Consider the following 20,267-nt stretch of genomic DNA (forward strand, 5'->3'; position numbering starts at 1 on the left):
AGTTCGTCTAAGAAAACCCACAAGGGCAGGTCGACTTGGTCCTGTAGGAGTCAGCATCAGCTTGACGGCAGCGAGTTCGATTATTGGTTTGGAGTGACGTGGCAGCGAATGCAGAAATCCTAATGCATTAGGGGGAATGCAGGGGAGGCGTGATGATGGGACCAGGGATAAGGGCATGGGATAGCATTTCTGATGTCACACATTTCGGCTAACTTTAACTTTTACCGCATTGGGATCAGTCTTGTCCTAATCTTTCTAAAACAAATTATGTTTGCAGTGAGTCTCAGGGAAGAGACTTATTTTGCAGTAAGTCTCGGGGAAGAGATAGAAGAATGCTCTTCTTTGGACTTTCCTGTATTTTCTAAATTTACTGTATGACCGTGTATGGTGGATGGAATGCTTTTTTAAAAAGCATTTAACATATTTATTTTGCCACAATACTCAGCAACAGGCAGCATTCTGTTCAACAAGAAAATAAGGCGGTCTCCCACCTCCCCAACTGCATATCTTCAGAAAGCACACCTGCCTCCATCATGCTCGCCCCAGGGAAACTCAAAGCAGGTGCTATCCCGGGGTGTGCAGACGACCGGGAAACATGCCCAGTGTCCTTGGAGTCTCAGTCCAGGCCCAGCAGACTGGCGTAGGTGTCCTGCTCCTTTATGAGCTGGGCGTGGTCCTGCAGCTCGCCCTTCTTGAGCACCAGGATCTGGTCTGCACCCTGAACTGTCTTCAGCCTGTGAGCAATCACCAACACCGTCCGGTTCCCGCGGGATTTCCAGTCCTGCAGCTGAAGAGGGGAAACTATGATGGGTCAGAAGGACAGGAAACGGACACCACGGGGCACTGAGCACTGTCTCTTGTGCCTCAGGGTAACCAGCACCCTTACAGCTCACCCCGACTCAGGAGCTCCATGTCTGGGCGAGGAGAATTGTGCTCCATGGGGGTTTTGAAGGCTGGTCTTTAGCAGTAGACCACCAGAATGTAATGCCAAGGTGCTGCTAGATGGACTTGCCTCCTCACCCTGCCAGCTAGGAGCCAAGGGCGTGAACATTTGCACCACGCAGGCAAAGGCCCTCGCTCTCGGTTGCCTGCAAGTCCATTCCAACTCGAGGCGACCCCCTGTGTGTGAGAGCAGAACTGGGCCCCCAGTGCTTTCAGTGGCTGGTTTGGGGAAGGAGGTCACCCGGCCTGTCTTAGCAGGGGTGTCTGGGTCGTCAGGAAACACAAAGGCTTTGGGGAGCAACTGAGTGCATGTACTCTCCAGAGACTCCAGCTTAGGGTCAGGGAGGTAGGAATGTGTGACGGGAGGAACGAGCAGTACATCAAGGTCTGCCCTGCCATTCTGTCTGCCCTGGACCCCTGCAACTGGAGACACCAGAGATGCCCCCGTGCCCACTGGCTTCTCAATTCAACCCCCATCCTCAGGCCACAGTCCTCATAAGGCCTGATCTGTCCACTAGTGGCTCCTTCCTCCTCCTGCTGCCCAAGTGCTAACACAGTGACCCTTCAGGTCTCAGCCCCCCCATCACCCCTCCCCCCTTGACTGCAGAGTCAGGTGGCCGCAGCACTCACCGCCTGCTCACAGTCAGCATCCAAGGCACTGGTGGCCTCATCCAGGATCAGGACCTGGGGGTCTCGCACAAGGGCCCGGGCAATGGCCAGACACTGCTTCTGCCCCACAGCCAACTGGCTCCCTTTCTCCCCTACTTCTGGGGAGATCAGAGAGACACCCTTCGTTAGACACACGTGGCCACCATGACATGCCTCACCACAAGGATGGCCAACGCACAACGGGTGTTTCCACAAGAACCAGCAAGGAGAGGTGAGCTAAAGGAGGGCGGCCGGGCAGGGAGCTAATGGGGCTGCGCAGATGGAGAGAGCACGGCTGTGCGCCGCTCTCTGGGAAGAAAGACTCCCATAGAAGAAAGAGGCTGAAGAAGCCATGGTGTTGGGGAGGAGGGAGCAGGAGGACAAGGATGGAGTTACGGAAAGGATGGCTCGGGAGTTACCACACTCGCCCACGGAGTAGGTGCCCTATTGTCATGTGACTGAGAAAATCTGCAAGAGCTACCTGTGTGCATCCCGTGCTCCATCTTCGCTATGAATTGGTCTGCGTTGGCGTCCCTGGCAGCTGCCAGCACCTCCTCGTCCCTGCAGTTCTCCAGGCCATAAGCAATGTTGTCTCTCACCGAGCCGGAGAAGAGGACTGGCTCCTGCCCAACCAACACCACCTGCACAAGGTGGACACGCCCAGAGGGCTGTGTGGGAGGTCTCTGGGACAGAGGCCCTCCCACCTCCGCCTGAAGAAGCCCTCTGTGTTGCTTCTCAGGGCCCACCCACCCCACCCCATTGCCTGTGCGCATGCTCCTGTTCTCTTCCGCCCATCCCTCCGCCCCGCCCCCGCCCACCTTTCTGTGCAGGTAGTGGTGCTCATACTGCGAGAGGGGCTCCCCATCCAGCAGCACCTGGCCCCCGCTGGGCTGGTACAGGTTCTGCAGCAGGGCGGCCACTGTGCTCTTCCCAGACCCATTGGGCCCAACCAGCGCAGTCACCTCGCCAGGACGAAGAGTGAACGTCAGCCCCTAGAGAAGCCAGGGGCGGGTTAGGGCCTAGCTCTTCTTCCTCCCAGCCCCTTCCCTTTCCCACCAGAGGCAAGGTGAGCTCTGAGGAAAGTCATCTAGATGCTACAAGGCAGCAGCGCCAGGTCTCTCCCGTGGCCTCTTTCGGGCACCTTGAGCACAGGCTGGTCCGGTCGATTGGGATAAGCAAAGGAGACATCCTGGAATTCCACACGCCCCTCCAGATGGGAAGGGGCCCGTGTCCCGGACGGGGGCATGTTTGGTTGTCGGTCCAAGTAGGCAAACACCTTCTCAGCAGCTCCCACGTTGCTCAGCATATCGCCCCACATGTACACCAGGCTCTGGGAAACAGGAATGGAGGGTGAGCTATCAAACACACCTCACCAGAAATCAAGGATCAATCTAATGAGCCAATTTCCCACCCCCCCTGCCATGCTCCACCCACAGCCATGCTGCCTCCCCACCCCCACCTCCCCTTCTCCAGAAAAGACGTGCTCCCCTTCAAGAGACACTCGGGATGGAACTGATCAGTGGCAGCAATATCGCCAGCTTCCAGGTGACAGGGGAAAGGGGGGGTTGTCTCATGTTCATCCCACCACCACGTTTCTGTCCCTAGGTCATGTCAATCACTGCCCTGTATTCTTGCCCAGCTCTACCCGGTCAGACCAGACAGACAGCTGCTTACAAACAGGCCCTGTGTCCAGCTCACTGTTGCACCACTGGACCTCCTGGTTCAGAATCATGGTCAACAATTGTGCAGGGGATTACCAAAGAATGTCCAAATAAAGTAATTATTTTTGAAAATTGGTAAATTTGGGAAAGAATTAGGGTTTATTTGCCTCTCCTTGTTAACCTATACCCCTAGTTTTCCCAATCGTAGATAACGGCAAGCTTGCTGAACAGATATGGTCCCACGGGTAATGGAGAGATGATGTCATCCCATGGCTTTGCAGTATTGGGCATCAAAGTCTGGGGACATCACAATGTGAGGAGCAGGCATTGTGTGCTCCTGGCTGAAGAGTGTACTACCACCTAAGATATATGCTGTTTTGGAAAATATTTTTTGAAAGTACTGAAAGGCCTTAATTTAACAAGCCTCTATATTTATCTAACAACTGCCTGTAAATACAGGCCCAAATTAAAATACTAAACAAGAGCCAAACAATAACAAAACTCTACCGTACAAACCATGTGGTTTCTTCAACAAAATAAATTGTTGAAGAAAGCCAAACTACAGACAAGGGGGCTTGCCAAAGCTCACAGGAACACTGAGCCCAAAGATCACAAAGTGCGCCCTCCAACTTCTTGTAGCCTCTAGGGTCTGCAGACACACACAAGGGGATTTCAACAACTCGTGGGGGAAACCCATGATGATATTTTCATTTGATTTTCTCGTGAACATTGTGAAAGCCCTAAAAGAAACCCATGTCGATGAGCCTATAGAGCTGGGAACTTGATTTGGATCCCCGTGCAAGCAGCCTATTATTACCTACAGCGACTCCAAAGAGTTTGTGGGAGAAATTCCACTACTTTCAATTCCTTTTCCCACAAGCTTTTTTGAAGTTCCTTGATGTGTGCATACGCACATATGCATACACACGCACTTTTACAGGTAAGTTTTAAAAGGTGGCTGTGCAATTACAGAAACCTTAATCAAGCAAAACTATAAATATGAAGCTCCTGCCTCTCCACCTACCCTCCCCCTGAAGGCCGAGTCTCAAACCCTGACCCCGGCCCCGATGTCTTTCTACTGGTGCCACATCACAATGGCAGTCCTGTCTTGCTTGAGAGCCTCAATTGCATTCCTTTTAATTACTCTTTGAGTTTGGAAAATAAGAAGTCTGAGGGGAACATGTTTAGGACTGTCGGGTGAATGAGCTCCTGTTTCTCAGAGACATTTTCCTAGCCTCGCCCTTGCTACGCTTGAAGAATGAGCGGTGTACTGTCAATGACGGGGGAAAATTATTCCCTCAGCCCAACATTCCTGGCCTTCCATTTTCCTTCAGCTTCTTCATCATAAGCCCCCATTGCCATCCTGCATCCTTAAGATTCTCCCTTTGGATGATTACCCTAAACACCTGCCACCATAACTGCGGCTGGTCTCTGCCTTGCGTTGAATGAGCCAGCCAATCCCCTCAGACACCGCGGCTTTAATGAGACCAAGACAAGAATGTGAGATCGTGATAAGAGCTGTAAGAGCCCCCAATAAAAGTAAGGAAAGGGGGGGGGGACAAGAACGTGACAAAGAGGACAGGTCTGCAGCCATCTCCTCAGTAGACACACATTGAAAGAGGTTTCATGAGAAATAAGCCCATGCCTGTGCCAACTGGTACCACAGTGGCAAGTCTGCTGTCTTGCCCTCGTTTGAGCCCAGTACCAATCTGACCACTGGCTGCATGCCAAGAACTACTCGTAGGTTTTAAAGATGATGATGACATGGCGCTTATATTTTGAAAGGTGTTATAATTCAGACCTACATACCGAAATAATATGCTCTGTGGGGTTTGCTCCAAAATTACCCGGGCAGGGAAAATGAATGAAACAAGACTGGCCATGGCAGATCACTGGTAGAGCCGGTCACAGGTACATTAGGTAGGAATTTGTCACATCGTTCTCTATCTTTCCAGGCATATATTTAAAATTCTCCATAGCACAGGTGTTGGTTTGTTTTTTTTTAAGAGAAGGAATAAAGCCCGAGGCCCAGAGGCTAGAGAGGCAAGCAGAGGGAAGACAAGGGCGGCCTGCTCAGGCCCATCACTCACAAACACGTGATCCCCCACATTCTCCTGGTACAGCAGGAAGGAGAGCAGCCCGCCCTGCGTGAGCTCTCCGGCCAGGATCTGCTGCAGGCCACAGTTCAGCATCAGCAGCTGCACAGCCAGCTGCAGCAGCTGTGAGGGGAGAAGACCGAGATGGAGCTCAGACGGAGTCTGCCCGCTCTTGCTCACTCGCTACCCTGGAACAGCGAGCAGGACAGCAGAACCCACAGTCGGCTCCCCGTGCCTTCCGCAGCCCCCTCCCTGGGCTCGTCCCATTGGATGGCTCACCCTCCGCAAAAGCAGGTACAGGGCTCGTTCTGAATCTCGTTGCCACCTCAGCTTCCGACAACGTTCAAGGGCCTCCTTGTAGCGACGGACCTCATGCTCCTCAGCCCCCAAACTCCGCACGGTCTGTAGCCCTCCGACCGCCTCCCGCACGATCTGCCCTGATTTCGCCACAGCATCCTGGATCTCCAGGAGCAACGCCTGAAAGAGTGGGGCAGGGGAGGCAGGGCCCATGAGGTGGAGGACAGCAGGTCCCTGTCTCCTTGCAGCCCTGGGGATGCTCCCCAATCCACAGGAATCTATCCCTCTTCCTTGCATGTCCTTCCACGAGGCATAATGAGTGTGACAGAGGAGGAAGCACAATTGAGCTCACAGTGCTAGGGAGGGTTGGAGATGCCCACTATATCTTTGTACGTTTACATGAGGTCACTCTGACCCCCTCCAGTGCCTGATGAGAAATGGAGGAGTAATTTGCCAAAGGGACCACAGCGGATTAAGGGCTGGTGGCACTGACATCACTCTCAGGACCTCCAGATTGCCCACTCTCCTTTCCCGACCCTCATTCCAATTCCTGCTATTGAGTACAAGTGGGCAGGCTCTCTACCCAGTGGATGCATTGGGGCAAGCTGAGTATAGGCTCTTGGAAATGTTCCATCAAAGCTATCTACTTCCCAGGAAAATGCACACACGGGCATCCAAATGTTTTCATAGAGTTCCAGGGGTCGTGGACCACCTGGAGCGCATCTATGGAGTCCCGCCTCATGCACCCTGACCCCAACACCGACCAAGAACTCCTGCTGTAAGGGCGGAGAAGCTTCTCTAGAAGAGCGTCTACCTGGGAATGAGGGATGATGGTCTCTCAAAGCTTTCCCCTCCTCCTGGGCGGCCCTCCCACCCACACATACCTGATGGCGCGCATTGTACACCTTGTCAGCTGCTAATGAGAAGGGAAAGTTGAGCAGAGAGAGGAGGGTGAGTCGAGGTGACGTGCTGAGCATGAAGCTATAGAGTCCCACCACTTTCACCAGGCTCCGCAGGAGGATGTTGGCATTCAAAGGAAGCCAGCGACTCATGAAAGTGGTATCTGAGCTCAGCCTTGAATCCAACTCGCCTGAGGAAGAGAAAGCAGGTGAGAAAACCAAGTGTAGGACGCAGCTCCCAGAAATTCCATTCTAACTCGCCTCTAACACAGCGTCCTCTTGTACGCCCCGCCGTGACTTACAGAGAGACGGCAGGGAAGCTGCCTCCCGACCCTCTCCTGGCTTGGCATCAACTATGAAGGCAGGAGGAGAGGCTGCTGGGAGCAGCCGACTGAGGAGCAAGGAGTGACCCAGGGAATGCCAGCCTTGGAGTCCAGGCCCCACCTGTCTTAGTCTCCTGGAAGAAGCCGAGGTCTTGGCGAAGCAGGGAGGCAAAGAGCAGGTCCCGGATGCGCAAGTTGATTCTGGACATGGTCACCATGAAGGAGCCCCCGCGGCAGCCTGCAGACAGTGAGCTGGGGGACACGGGGGAGAAAGCAGAAGGATGAAGGGGTGAGAGAGATGCAGAGAGGGAAGGACCGGGTGAGAAATGCGGAGAAGTCCACAATGCGAAGAAATACAAAGTTGGGGAAAGGGTACCAAGAGAGGCAAAAGAAGACATGGAGAGCGAAGAAGGGAGACATGGTGAGCTAGATGGAGAACAAAATCACAGCACATTCAAACGGACGGACATTTACAGAGGAGCAGAATGTAGCAGAAATGAAAAGATACTGCAGGGGAAAATGGCCCAGGGCTTGCTTTTCGCCGGGCCTCAGTATTATGTCCCAGGCTTCTCCTTTGCCCAGACGTCTGTCCTCCCTGTCCTGACAGTCCTTCTGCCGAGTCCCAGATGCTTCGTCACGGGAACCGCATCCGCAGAGCTACCTGCTCTCCCACTCTCCTCAGCCCACTCACGCTTCCCTGTCTTTTCTCAACCAATGTTGGACAATAAAACTTGAATTTTAAATTGGATGAACTCAGGAATAGAATGCTCACCTTCTCTGTAGAAGACTGCACTTTAATTCCCACTCAACACACCTTATAAAAACTACCACCTGCCTGTCTGGGGATGCCTTCATGTTGCTATGGTGCTGAACAGGTTTCAGGGTGGGGGGCGGTTACACACTAAGGAAGACGAGGAAGAAAGGCCCAGCAACCTACTTCCAAAAATCAGCCAGTGAGAACCCTAAGACTCCTGCTGGTCTGGTTTCCTCCCATTGTGTGTGGGGTCACCGTGTAGGGTCACCATGGGTCAGAGGCCAACACAAGAGCAGCTAAGGACAACACAAAGATTGGGGCTAGTAAATGGACCCAAGTGCCCATCACCTACCTGCCAAAGGAGCAGAGGCACATGAAAAACATGGCGCTGGCAAAGGCTTCAGGGTCAAAGTCTCCTCCCAGGATGTCAATCACACGACCAGAATAGTAAGGAATGAGAGTCTCACCTGGAAAAAAGATATGAAAAAGGAACAGATGCACCTACAGGTGCCGGGGGCCTTTTTGCACCCCCAGCCCTCCCTGCCCTCTCCCTACTCACCCCAAACAGCCAAGACCAGGAAGAAGAAGGCAGCCAGGAGGAAAGGCAGGTCTGGCCTGGAGAGCTTCAGCAGCCTCCACAGCAAGGCTTTGTTCTCCTGGCCCTGCTCCCTCTCCTGGGCAGGGGCTCCTGGAGGGCTCAGGACAGCCCACAGTGCCCAGCTTAGGGCTGTAGCCCCATAGCCCACCAGCAGCCAGCTCCAAGGGGCTGAAGCTACCCTGGCTGGGGGTGCACTCAAGGCCCCCGGGACCAGAGCCCTCAGTAAGAGAAAGAGGGGCAGCACCAGGCAGAGCATGGGCAGCAGTGTTCCCCCAAACTCCCGCAGCCCTCCCAGCTTCAGCAAGCACCAGAGGCCACCAAGGCGCAGGGCTGCCTCCAGCCATAGGCCAGGAAGCCCTCCAGGGAGCAGAGCCCCCAGGGTCCCCTGAAGGAGCCAGAGCAAGGCCAAGTCCAGCAGCAGCAGACTGGTCCAGGGTCTCAGGTCAAAGAGTGGCATGGTGTTATCTGGTGGGTTAAAAAAAAAAAAATTACATCAGCCTCCTGGTAAACTGTGTTACAGACTGGAGTTTAACTCTGTAAGGTTTCTTGGCTTGGGATCTGAGTCAGCAGAGTAAGTTCGAACTGTCAAATTGTGTACAGTCCAAGAAAGGGTATGTAACTAGGGAAGTAGAGTCCCAGTCTTTGTCCCTCTTAGCCCTATTCATAGACCCCCACCACACTCAACCCATTGGTGGCAAGACCCCCTGGGCTCCAGGTGCCCATCACTACATCCCTCCTATCACAGTATCACAGTACATCCCTCCCCAGGTCATGCTGCCTGCTCATGGGAGATGGAGAGCAGATAGGGGGGTGGGGTGCGGGGAGGGGGGGCGGGGATACAATTATGCGTGATCTAATTGGATGATGGATTGTTATCACATCTGTAAGAGCTCCCAATAAAATGATTAATTTAAAAAAAGACAGAACAAACTTTCCCCTGATCCCCCTGCCCCACCCCAACCTGGACCTGCACCACCGAGTGGCACCCAGTCGGGCGGCCCCTGCGCGGAGGTTCCCAGCGTCGGGAAGGGAGCGGGTGGAGGGGGTGAGGGGTTGGGAGGCGTCCCCTGCGGCGCTCCACGGACTCACCGGGACGGCTTGGGGACTGCGGCTCCAGTAGTCTTGGGTCGGGGTCTGAGCCCTGAACTCCGCAGCGGCTGTCCTTCCCCGGCTGCCACCGGGATCGGCCGCTTTCGCTTTCACTTTCCTCTCCACGCCCGGTTCCCCTGCTGCGCGCGGGGGCCCAGAGGGGGCGCGCGACACCCGCCGGCCGAGCGCAGAGCCGGGCCCGCCGCCTGGGCGCTGGAGAGTCTCACCCACAAGCAGCAGCAGCTCCTTTGCAATAGAAAACGACCGCGCTGTGCGCGCATGATCATTAGGTAAATTCGTGTGTTGCTACAACTGTCGCTCTTTGACTAAATGGAAGAGCCCCTGGGTTTCGTCAGATTTCAAGATCTGGACCTATTGCAAAAAAACGGTCTGGTTCCTTGTATGCCAACAAGCAGCCGTGGAAGGGAGCCGGCGCCGACGTCCCTGTCGAAGAAGCCTGTGTGATCCAATGATGACAATCATAAGAGTGGAATAGGACGCAGAGCGAAGTATCAGAGCTAACATTGTGAACACCCATGTGAAGAATTGCCCTCTGTAGAGAACCCGTGGGAATCACTGCCGTTTCTGCCCAGACAGAGCCGCTGGCAGACCGCTCTAGCCACAGGCAAGGGACTCCCTACAGCCTTCCTATCAGCTAGAGATGATCTTTGAGTTCACTATGGTGGGTCCAAGCACGGTGTCGGATGATACTAGGCCAGTCGACCTCCCTCTTGACCCAACCTACATTTGCTCTAAGTTTAAATAGTTCCCAGTTGCTCCATGACAGAAATTTTCTTCTCTGGCTTTGAAAATATTGTTGGTGGTTTTTACTCTTTACATTTATCTTTATCTTATTACTATGATTACTTGCTTCCCCCCCCCTTTTATAATAGTTTTATTGGCATTCCACTATATCCATTCACATACAAGTCTGTCGTTCTGTCCCATTGGGTGGGGTTATGCAATATCATCAATGCTATCAGCTCCCCTGTGCCCCTCCTCCCATGCCCTCACGGAAGAACCTCTCTTGTTCCTGTCTCCCAGGGGCTATCCATAACTTGCTTCTTTCTGCTTTGTTTTCTTTTTGCTTTTTGATTGTTTCTGCTCCATTTCCCAGTGTAAGAAACACTGATGGATGAATAGAGACCTCAGTGCAAGGGTTTATTAGGAAGTGGGGGAAGAGGACAGAGGAGCAAACAATGTATGCAGGAGGGGAAGGGAGCGCTCAAACTGGTTGTGGTGAGGGCTACACAACTTACCATGGGAGTGTGAATTTCATATCAAGAAAACTACTAAGAAAAAGAAACCCACATCGATCAACAGCTACCATGGGTGAAGGAGAAAGAGTTTCGGCTTAGGGCATTGAGTTTGTGGGAATGGTGGTGGAATACTTTGGAAAAGGATGTCAGTAGTACCTGCATACCGAGTATAGTCAATGGCACTGAATTATACACGTAGAAGGTGTTGAATTAGAGAAAGTTTTGCTGTGTATATTTTTCCTACAGGTGAAAATTAATAAGTACACTAATAATGAGCACAAGGAAGAAGAAATGTGCTAACTTGATTGTGGTAATGACTATTTAGGTCTCCTTGATATGTCTAAAGTATTGGATTATATGATATTTGGAAGCAGTGCCAATAAAACTTTTTTTAAAAAAGAAGAACCATTCAATCAACATTCCACTTCATAAGGCACAGTAAGAACAACAGCTCCTGAGCCAGAAAGAGGAAGGACCTTCTCCTAAGTAAAAAATGCTGGTCCCTCTCAGGGGGCCCGCCTGGGATTCCCACACACCACTTCTGAGCGTAGGTTGCCCTGACTTGTCTGCATTCTCCTTCTCAATAGTGTACCTTATCAAGTAGGGAACAGACCCCAAACATTCAATACCCCAAAGCCAAACTCACTGCCGTAGGGCCGAATCATAGTGACCCTGTAGGACAGAGGAGAACAGTCCCTTTGGGTTGATTTCCAAGTCTGTAATTTTTAAAAACATTTTTATTGGGAATTAGTAGGTAGGGTCTGCGTAGCAGATCATCATCTTGACATTCAACACTCCCCATAGCTTGCCCTTCTCTCCCGCTTCTTTCTCCCCATCCCTCTCTCCCCTTTATAGACTATTGTCTTCCCCTTCATTCACATTAAGACCTATCTACCTTCACAAAAAAAAAAAAAAACCCTCACTCAAAAAAAAATTGAGTCAAGTTCAACTCCTAGTGACCCTATAGGACAGGGTAGAACTGCCTCTGTGGGTTTCTGAAACTACAACTCTTTATGGGAGAGGAAAGCCTCCTCTTTCTCCCAAGGAGCAGCTAGTGGTTTTGAGCTGCTGACCTTGTGGTTAGCTGCCTAATGCTTAACCACTACCCAGAAAGCCTTACCTCTCTCCCTCTGAATGACCGAGGGAGTTGAAGTGCTGACCTTGTTGAGAGCAACCCAGCTTCTAACCCACCGTGCCACTAGAGCTCCTAAATCCGTACCCCAAGTCATGTTGGGAGCATGGTTGGCATGTGAGCACAAGGTCGGGAGCTGGGCTTTGAGAATCGGTCTATCATAGCACCGATGAGAAGAGACAGACCCAGAGCCTGTCTGTGGAATATGCACCTTGATTTATTCCTAAAATAACTCTGTGAGTTAAAACTACCCTCCAAACTCCAACAGACCTCCAAGAGAGGATCGCTTGGGCTCTACACCCTGTTCTAAGGTGATTGGGGTGACTTCAAGTTTAAGAGGGTGGGAAATTATGAAAATTGCTTCAACCCTCTAGCTCCAACATAATTCAGAGAATCCTCTTCTTCTTTCTTTCCCTCTGGTTTTTTTACTTTTTCCTCCTAGGCCCCACTTCAGAGAGTCCTCCTCGTCACTTCTTTCTCGGCAGTCACAGTCAGTCCTGTCATCTTGCAGTGAAATGAGACTTCCTGTCCATATCTATATTCAATACCCAGTATCTCTAAGCGCTACTTAAGGTACGCAGGAAGCTGTTTCAATCACCACACACACATTGAGGTGGAAACTTTATCCTCCCATTCTACAAAATCAAAAAAACGTTGTTGGCGGATGCCCGACTCCCAAACACCCAAATCAATAACAACAGACCACAGGAGTTTATTCCTGGCTCTACACACACACACACACAAACACACAACCCAAGCCCACCCAACCACAACACAAAGCCATTTACAATGGTTTTCCTTTATTGTGCTTCACGGGGCACCCAGAGGTGCCAAGAGAGAGAGAGATCCATAAAGTCAAGAACAAACGGATGAACCCCGCCAGCTCCCACTGGCCCTGACTGAAGTCAGGGCCTCCTTCTCCTGGTCCAGTTCCCTGCGTTGGGCAAGGAGGTTTTCAGCCATGACCGCTGTTACTGATGGGCCTCCCGGTACTGGTGCATCAGGTCACTGACATCTGTGCTCTCCACTTTTCTCCAGCCTTCTTTCTGCATGTGGTACACTGGAAGTACATGGGAAAAACACACGGCATCATCTTTCACCTCAGGATGTCCCTATTCAGGATGCTGTGCTGAAAGTGACAAGAGTGCATACACACGCACTCCAAGCCCTTATTACTGGGACTTCAGAGTACCTCTCCTGACTGATCCCTCACGCTTAATGTCTCAGTCTTAGTACACACAAACACACACACGGGGTGGGATAGGGGATGTGACGGTGATAGCACTGGCCACTTACTATTGACCACGCCTCCGGAATAGCAGTCTCTGTGGGTGGCATGAACAATAGCCCTGCGGCCCAGGTCATAGGCCTCTTCGGGGGTAAGATTATGCCGATAGCCACTATCCATGACCCCATAGGCATACGTGTTCCCACTCCCAGTGGAGAACATGTTTCCCGAGAGCCGAGTCCCATCTTCATCCACATAGTAGAGTCCAGGACCCTGTGGGAGAAAGAAGGAAGGTCCAGGTTGGCATTGGAAAAGAAGAGGGCCGCTCACCAAGAGGTCCTGGCGCGAAGCATCCAACAGTGTGCAAAGGAATGGAACTCACCACAGAAACATTGGTGTGGGGATTAGCACTACAGGACTTTGGAGATTAAAAAGCAAAGACATCGTGAATGAGGGGGAGTGCAGAGTGGAGACTCAAAGCCCATCTGTAGGCAGCTGGACATCCCCTTTCAGAGGGGTCACAAGTAAGAGACAAGCCAGTCAGGGTGCAGTATAGTGTTAAGAAACATACAACTTTCCTCTAGTTCTTTAATGCTTCCTCCCTTCCCCCCCCACCCCCTCCACCACTACCATGACCTCAATTCTGCCTTTCAAATCCAGTTAGACCAGAGCATGTGCACAGGTACAGATAAGAGCTGGAAACACAGGGAATCCAGGACAGGAATCCCTCAGGATCAATATTGAGAGTAGCCATACCAGGATGATAAAGGAAAGGTAGGGGGGAAAAGTGGAAACCAATCACTAGGCTCTACCTATAAACCCCTCCCATGGGGATGGACAACAGAAAAGTGGGTGAAGGGAGTCGTCGGTCAGTGTAAGACATGAAAAAATAATCATTTATAAATTATCAAGGGTTCGTGAGGTAAGGAGGGTGGGAGAGGGAGGGGGGGGATGAGAAGCTGAGACCAAGGGCTCAAGTAGAAAGCAAATGTTTTGAAAATGATGATGGCAACACGTGTACAAATGTGCTTGACACAATGGATGGATGGATGGATGGATTGTGGTAAGAGTTGTACTAGTCCCCAATAAAATGATTTTAAAAAGCAAACTAACTGAGAAAAGCAGAGACGAACTAAGAATCATTTGGTTTATCCAAAGAGACAAGCTTATGAAACACACACAAAGTTGAGGTGGACCAAGAAGTGGCTCAAGAATGCACCAGAACAGTTCTGTAACCAAGCGTTTTATACGCTGTGGGCCGTGCGGAGGAAGGAACGGGGTGTAGGAAGTGGGGAAAGCTCTTTCAGCCGTGGGTGGGGAAGCATGCGGAAGGGAGAGCACCCACCTTCTTGTCCCAGCCGCAGATCATGCTGCCCATGGAGAGGCCCATGCCCCGGTACTGGCACATCATGTTGGAGAGCAGTTTAGAGGCTGCTGACACGGAGATTCGCTCCCCGTTGCGAAGGTAGTACAGCCTGGTGAGCAGGGAAGGGGGTTAGCCGAGTGGCCCACTTGATGAGGCAGGGAAAGATGGGGGACAGAAGCATGTGACAGGGAATGAATTTGTAGGGTCTATGAATCAGGGGAGGCCTTGGACGGCTACCTGCAAGGTGTGTGGTTCAAATCTACCAGCTGCTCCTCGGGAAAGATGAGGCTCTCTGCCCCCACTAAAGATTTACAGTCTCCAAAACCCTACACTGGATTGCTGTTGAAATTTAAACTACCTACATAGACTCTCTCACTGCCACCCAATGGATTCTGACTCATAGCAACCCTATAGGACAGGGTAGAGCATCACATTATGCTACATGCTATCATAATTGTCTGTCGCCTGGGGAGGCTTTCGGGGCTGGGGGCAGGAGGCTGAGGGTCCCCTCTCTTGGGGAACATATAGCTAACAGAAATTCCTGTTGGGTAAAGAGGGCCCAGCATCTAAGCAGAGGGTCTTTTAAGGTCAAGAAAAGGAAGGTGTGGTCGTTACATAATTTCGGGTCAACTTGAAGTGCCAAGGTCAAGTCTAGCCCGTCAGCCAGGTCAAAGCCTGATGGTGCCTCTTGGAGGCATGACCTCCTCATGAGTCGGACCCTGAGAACCTCTGCCTTTCTCTCTGCCCGCTTCCTGCTGTGGAATTACGCTGGGACCTGCAGGAGCCCTGGAGATGTGTCTGCCGTAATTGGATTCATGGGACTTTGCACCTCCTGGCGAGTGATGCTCCTGCATTCCGCATCATTGCTTGTGGCTATGTGAGTCTGCCGAGGGACTTGTGGAATAGTATTGGACTTATGGACTAATATGGACCTATGTACTTGAGTTGGACTGGGATGTTTTCTTGATATAAAGTTCTTTCTTATACATCTATGGGTGTCTCTGGATTTGTTTCTCTAGTCAAGAGAGCCTAACGCAGAAGGACAAATGAAAATGCATTACACTGGCCCCTACATTCCCACCTGCCCTTCCTGAGTTTCTTTGGCTGCTGTAGAATGTTCCTTTTTCTGACTTACTTCTCCCCCTTGGCAGCCTTATCCCCCGAGGCCTGCTGTCTTTTTGTCTGTACTGGAGGACTTTTCGACCTTTTCCATGTTGGGTTTGCTGGGCTCGGGGGGCCTTGGCATCACCTGGCTCTTTTTGGCCATGTCACGCTTCTCTTTGGGTTGAGCCGCTTCCTCACCAACACCTTGGAAGGAGCTTCCTTCTCTTGGATCTCAACTTCTTTCTTTTCTTCAATCTCTTCCTTCTTGACTTTAACTTTGGGTTCTTTGGTCTCCGCAGCAGGTTCCTCTTCTCCTCAACCCCAGCTTTCTCCTCAGTTTGGGGGCAGCTGGAGCTTTCTCTTCCTCCAACTTCTCTGGGGTGCTCTTTGACGTTAATCTCCTGGGGTGTCTCCTCTCCTTTCCTGGGGGGCTGCACCTCTTCCTTGTTTGAGACCCCCTTCTCAGGAGCTCTGACCTTTTCTGGGGACTGGACCTCCTCCTTAATAAGCGTTTTGGCCTTCTCAGGGGGCCTGACATCTGCAGGAGACCTAACTACCTCCTTTATTGAGGTCTTCACTTCTGGGGATTTCACATCAAGGGTCTTGATCTTCTTGGGGGACTTTGCATCTTCCTTCATGGGGGGCATAGCCTTCTCTGGGGACTTGGCCTCCTCTGGGAACATGACCTCAGCTGGCACTGTTGCGTCGTCCTTCCCAGGAGATTTGGCCTTCTCTGGAGATTTCATCTGCCCTCTTCCTTCTCTGGGGATTTGTCTTCACCTGGAGGTTTTCTGTCTTCCTTCCCAGGGGACTTGATCTCCTTTGCCAGAGATGCAGCTTCTTCTGCTGCTTCTACCCTTCTACTTCTTCCTCTTCTTCTCCTTTTTCCTCCTCTTCTCCTTCTTCTTCCTCCTTGCCTTCCTCCTTTTTGGCTTCTTCTTCTGTCACTTCTTGGATTACTTGGATCTCTTCCATCTTTTCTTCTACAATCACTGTTCCTTCTCAGACTTCTCTATCACCTTGATTTTCTTGTTACTTCTGTGCGGTTAACTAAGGGGGGAACTTTGGGGAGTCCTTCAGAAAGTAAGGACTGGGTCCAAAGCCAATCCCACAGACACTCTTCTCCCTCCAAGAGTTTCTGGGAAGCGGCGATCTGGATATCCAGCCGCATCTGGACGCTGAACGGGTCTGGTACTCTCCTCTCGAAGCTGGTTGGCCGTCTCCCATTGGTGTGCCTGCGCTCCATCCAGCTGTTGAATGGCTTCCTCATGGGGCACAATGACCGCCTGGGGCCGGCCCTCCAGCTCAGAGCGCTGCCGCTCCAGGGAGTCCTTGGTGCCTTGCAGGGCCGCCAGCTCAGTGGACCTGGACTACAGATGGTGCCCTGGGCGCGGAGCGCATGGCGTCTACGTTCACTTTGGTAGCCTCAGCCGCACTCAGAACCACCCCTCGGGCAGCAGCGTGCTGTGCACTGCATGGCCCTCGAGGAGCGCGCGAATGTCGCACAACGTCAATGTCTCCTCTCACTTGAGCGCACCGCACACTTCGGCCTGCGCCTGCCCTGGCTCCTGCCAGTGGGCAGTTGCGCGAACCGGGCGCCCAGCAGCTCGCGGCCGGAGCAGGTGGGAGCTACGGGTGGGAGGGCGAGAGAGCTGGGCCAGGCTGGACTGCTCAGTGGCAGTGGCGGAATGCCAGCCTTTACAGCCCAGGGGCCCTGCTTGGGCAGCCCCTTGGCAGTAGAGGATGGGGTGCGAGGTACACACACACACACACACACACACACACACACACCATTCCTAACAAATGGCACTACCCACCAGAGTTGATGGTGGCGGTGATACATAATTGGCTAAGTTAGCTGGAGCCCAGACCGAGATTTAGGGGGGGGTTAACCCCCAAAGGCTTTTATGTGAAATACGGTTTTAGCGCTAAGCAGAAAAACAGGGGACGAGTGAGGAGCAGCCACGTGGGCGGGCAGGCACTGAACACTGGGATAGAAAGGGCGGGGGGGGGGGGGGGGCCTGCTCACCTGCACTCTTTAGCCAGCAGGCGCTCCCAATACTGACAGTCGGCTGCACAGCCAGACATGGTGCCCAGCAGGTATGGATTAATCTCGATCACCTTGTTGACGTGCAGACTGCCTGGAAGAAGATGGGGTTTGAGAGAGATGGGATATGGTCCCCTGCTCTCCCTGAGACCCCTAAATCAATATCATTGCCTAATCTCTGACAGATGCTGGGCTCCTACTGGGAGGGTCGCGCCCCGCTCTCGGGAATAAGGCATAGTGGGCGCACACACTCACTAATATAGCTCCCAGACGACGCCCTGGAATCCACTGCCACAATCACGCCTTGCTGGAACTTGAAGGCCAGTGTGGTGGTGCCGTGGGCCATCTCAATCGGAACCTTCTTTTCTCTGTCCCCACCTAGGGACCGGAAGAATTCGGTGGGCTGGTGAAAGAAAAGAGGAGACAAAGGAACACTGATAACGTTTGTGGCAGGAGGCTCCAAGGAAGGAGTATTCGAGACTATGGGGTGAGGGGCCGTGGAGAAGTCCCCCCACCATCAATGATCAATGCAGTTCAGAACCAGTCTCCGGGAGGAACTGGCTTGGAACAGTGGTTCTCAACCGTCCTAATGCTGTGACCCTCTAATACAGTTCTTCATGTTGTGGTGACACCCCCCCACACACCATAAAATTATTCTCGTTGTTACTTCTTCACTGTAATTTTGCTACTGTTATGAACCGGGCGACCCCTGTGAAAGGGTCGTTCAACACAAACACACCAACCCCCAAGGGGGGTCGCGACCCACAAGTTGAGAACCGCTGGCTTGGAAGAAGGGGACGGAAAAGGCAGGAAACACCAGTGTTTCATTTTCCAGTACAGTCGAAATGAAAGGAAGGCAACGTCATCCTAAGGAAGAATTCAAGAGCGGTCGTGTTTTCTCAATGATAGCTTATTTTAACTACCGCTGGCATCCCCATTAACTAGAGAGGGTTCTCAGAACCCCACTGAATAAGCGACTTGATCAACTCACATCACAATGACTTGCTGAGGCGAGGCCAGGCGGGCTGCCAAAAGTTCATAGGTTTTTCAAGCCCTGTGATAAGTCCGCGAAAAAGGCTACGTGATTTGTGTGCGGTGGAAAAAGGGACTTCGAGCCTCTTCTTCCGTGGGAGCCCCCACCCCATCTCTAAGCCTTTGTCCATCCCCTCGTCTGCACTTCTGAACCCTCGGCGATCGGTGCCCCAGACCCACGTGGCTTTTCCAGGGGCCCTTGGTTCTTCCAGGCAGCCTGGACGTTGCCCGCCGGGCCTAGTGGACGCCCCCCTCCCCTCCAGGGCACCAGCCCCGCCACAGAGTAACCCCTAAGCAGCCCCTCCATTCTTCCGTGCCCGCCTGCCCACGTCCTCGCTGGGTTCCCAAACAGTCCCGACCTGCATTCCCCGGGGGAGAGCGAGCTCCAGACATCGCGTAGAGAAACTGTAGTGTCCCGGGTCCGAGTGGCGGCTGCCTCCCACGCCGGGGAGAGCCCAGTCTTCGCCTTGCCTCCGGGGGGCTCCGCATAGCTCCAGGAGCGCCATGGCCGCCGGCGCCCGAACTCTGTTGGCTCTGGCACAGGAGGAAGTGAAAGCGAAAGCCCGTGTCTGGAGGGGAGGGAACCGGGGTTTTATGGCTGTTGTTTGTACACCTCCACATCCCCCTGGCCTTGATGAGAAGAGGCTGGTGGATGCCAAGGGGCGGGAGACTGCGCGTTCGAGACGGGCGTCAGTGCGCCAGCTGGGGGAAACGATGGGGAGTGGGCTGTCGACGAAAGCAAGAGACCTCTCTGGGGACAAGTTAAGGAGGGGGCAGGGGGATCGCACCCTGCAGAGCCTGCTGCCGAAAACTGGAAGCCAGCTGGCCGCCGGAGAGCAGTTTCACGTAGGGAAAGGGGCATGCGGCTCCGGAGGCTAGAGCATCCTTCGCAGAAGTTGGGGAAGGGTGGGAATAGGTGGGGGGCGGAAGGGGGGATTAGGGACAGCCGATCACACATTATGTCCAAGAATGAAAGGGGAAAGGAGCCCTAAGGAGAGGATACAGTCTCTAGATTTTTCTACTTGGTTCTGGAGAGATAATTCGTCCTGGCTGAGCCCGGGTGAGTAACTCTTAAACTCCGCCTCTCCTCGCAAGCTGTTGCGGCCTAATCTGCCCAGCAACTGTGAACATCACACTCTGCTCCTCCCTGAATGGAAGGTGAGTGGAACCAGCCACGCCTCCTACAATTCCCTGAGCAGATGTGGTGCCGCTTTGCAGCAAGGTGATCGCGGGAAAGACCGGAGAAAGCTAGGCAGTGAAGAAGAAAGACAGCTGGACTCCATCTCCGAAAGTTCACGGTTCGGGGCTGCTGGCACCCTTGGGGGCGCTGTCTGGGGTGCTGCCCGTCTTTGATGGACATCTTCTGGAAACCATAGGGACCCTACGCTCAATCAGAAAACTGGAAGCCGGCTCACAGGCCAGGGGTAGTAGGGAAGGGAGGCTCGAAGGTGCATCATGTCATGAAGGAGCAGCAAGAGTCAAAGCTCTGCACCAGCTCCTAAGCCCTGTTGAAGGAGGCCCGGCCTTCCAGTGCCTTGTTTTCACGCTAGCTGTTTGAAAGGATCGGGTGATACACTAACCATGCCTGATATTTGGGAGGGATGTGCTAAGGCCTACAGACAGGCAGGAATACTGGGTAAACGTGAGGAATATGAGCATGGGACTAGATTTTGGTTTGTCACAAGTGACTGCTGCCTGTATCAATTACAGTGATCTTTATGAATTTTGCTTATCGTTCTTCCAGTTCCCCTCAACTCCCCTCTGTTGAAATGTTGGCTGTAATGTTACCATA

The 20,267-nt window shown here is 52.7% G+C and overlaps 2 protein-coding genes across 2 annotated transcripts; both read right to left on the minus strand.

The window, feature by feature from the left end:
- Positions 1-400: 400 nt before the first annotated feature.
- Positions 401-9,464, minus strand: LOC142453780 (antigen peptide transporter 2-like). Its single transcript, XM_075555433.1, has 12 exons — positions 9,308-9,464; positions 8,180-8,683; positions 7,973-8,087; positions 6,988-7,118; positions 6,529-6,734; positions 5,627-5,824; positions 5,342-5,470; positions 2,732-2,920; positions 2,409-2,582; positions 2,072-2,231; positions 1,573-1,709; positions 401-787 (listed from the first exon to the last, which is right to left on the minus strand). The coding sequence occupies exons 2-12, from the start codon at positions 8,673-8,675 to the stop codon at positions 617-619; spliced, it is 2,106 nt and encodes a 701-aa protein (XP_075411548.1). The 5' UTR covers positions 8,676-8,683; positions 9,308-9,464; the 3' UTR covers positions 401-616.
- A 3,007-nt stretch (positions 9,465-12,471) lies between these two features.
- PSMB8 (proteasome 20S subunit beta 8) lies at positions 12,472-19,176 on the minus strand. Its single transcript, XM_075555434.1, has 6 exons — positions 18,835-19,176; positions 17,699-17,846; positions 17,426-17,537; positions 14,272-14,401; positions 12,995-13,199; positions 12,472-12,758 (listed from the first exon to the last, which is right to left on the minus strand). Exons 1-6 carry the CDS (start codon positions 18,979-18,981, stop codon positions 12,670-12,672), a joined length of 831 nt encoding a protein of 276 aa, XP_075411549.1. The 5' UTR covers positions 18,982-19,176; the 3' UTR covers positions 12,472-12,669.
- Positions 19,177-20,267: the final 1,091 nt, after the last annotated feature.

This window comes from Tenrec ecaudatus, chromosome 7 (assembly GCF_050624435.1).
Source record: "Tenrec ecaudatus isolate mTenEca1 chromosome 7, mTenEca1.hap1, whole genome shotgun sequence".
NCBI classification, from domain to species: Eukaryota; Metazoa; Chordata; class Mammalia; order Afrosoricida; family Tenrecidae; genus Tenrec; species Tenrec ecaudatus.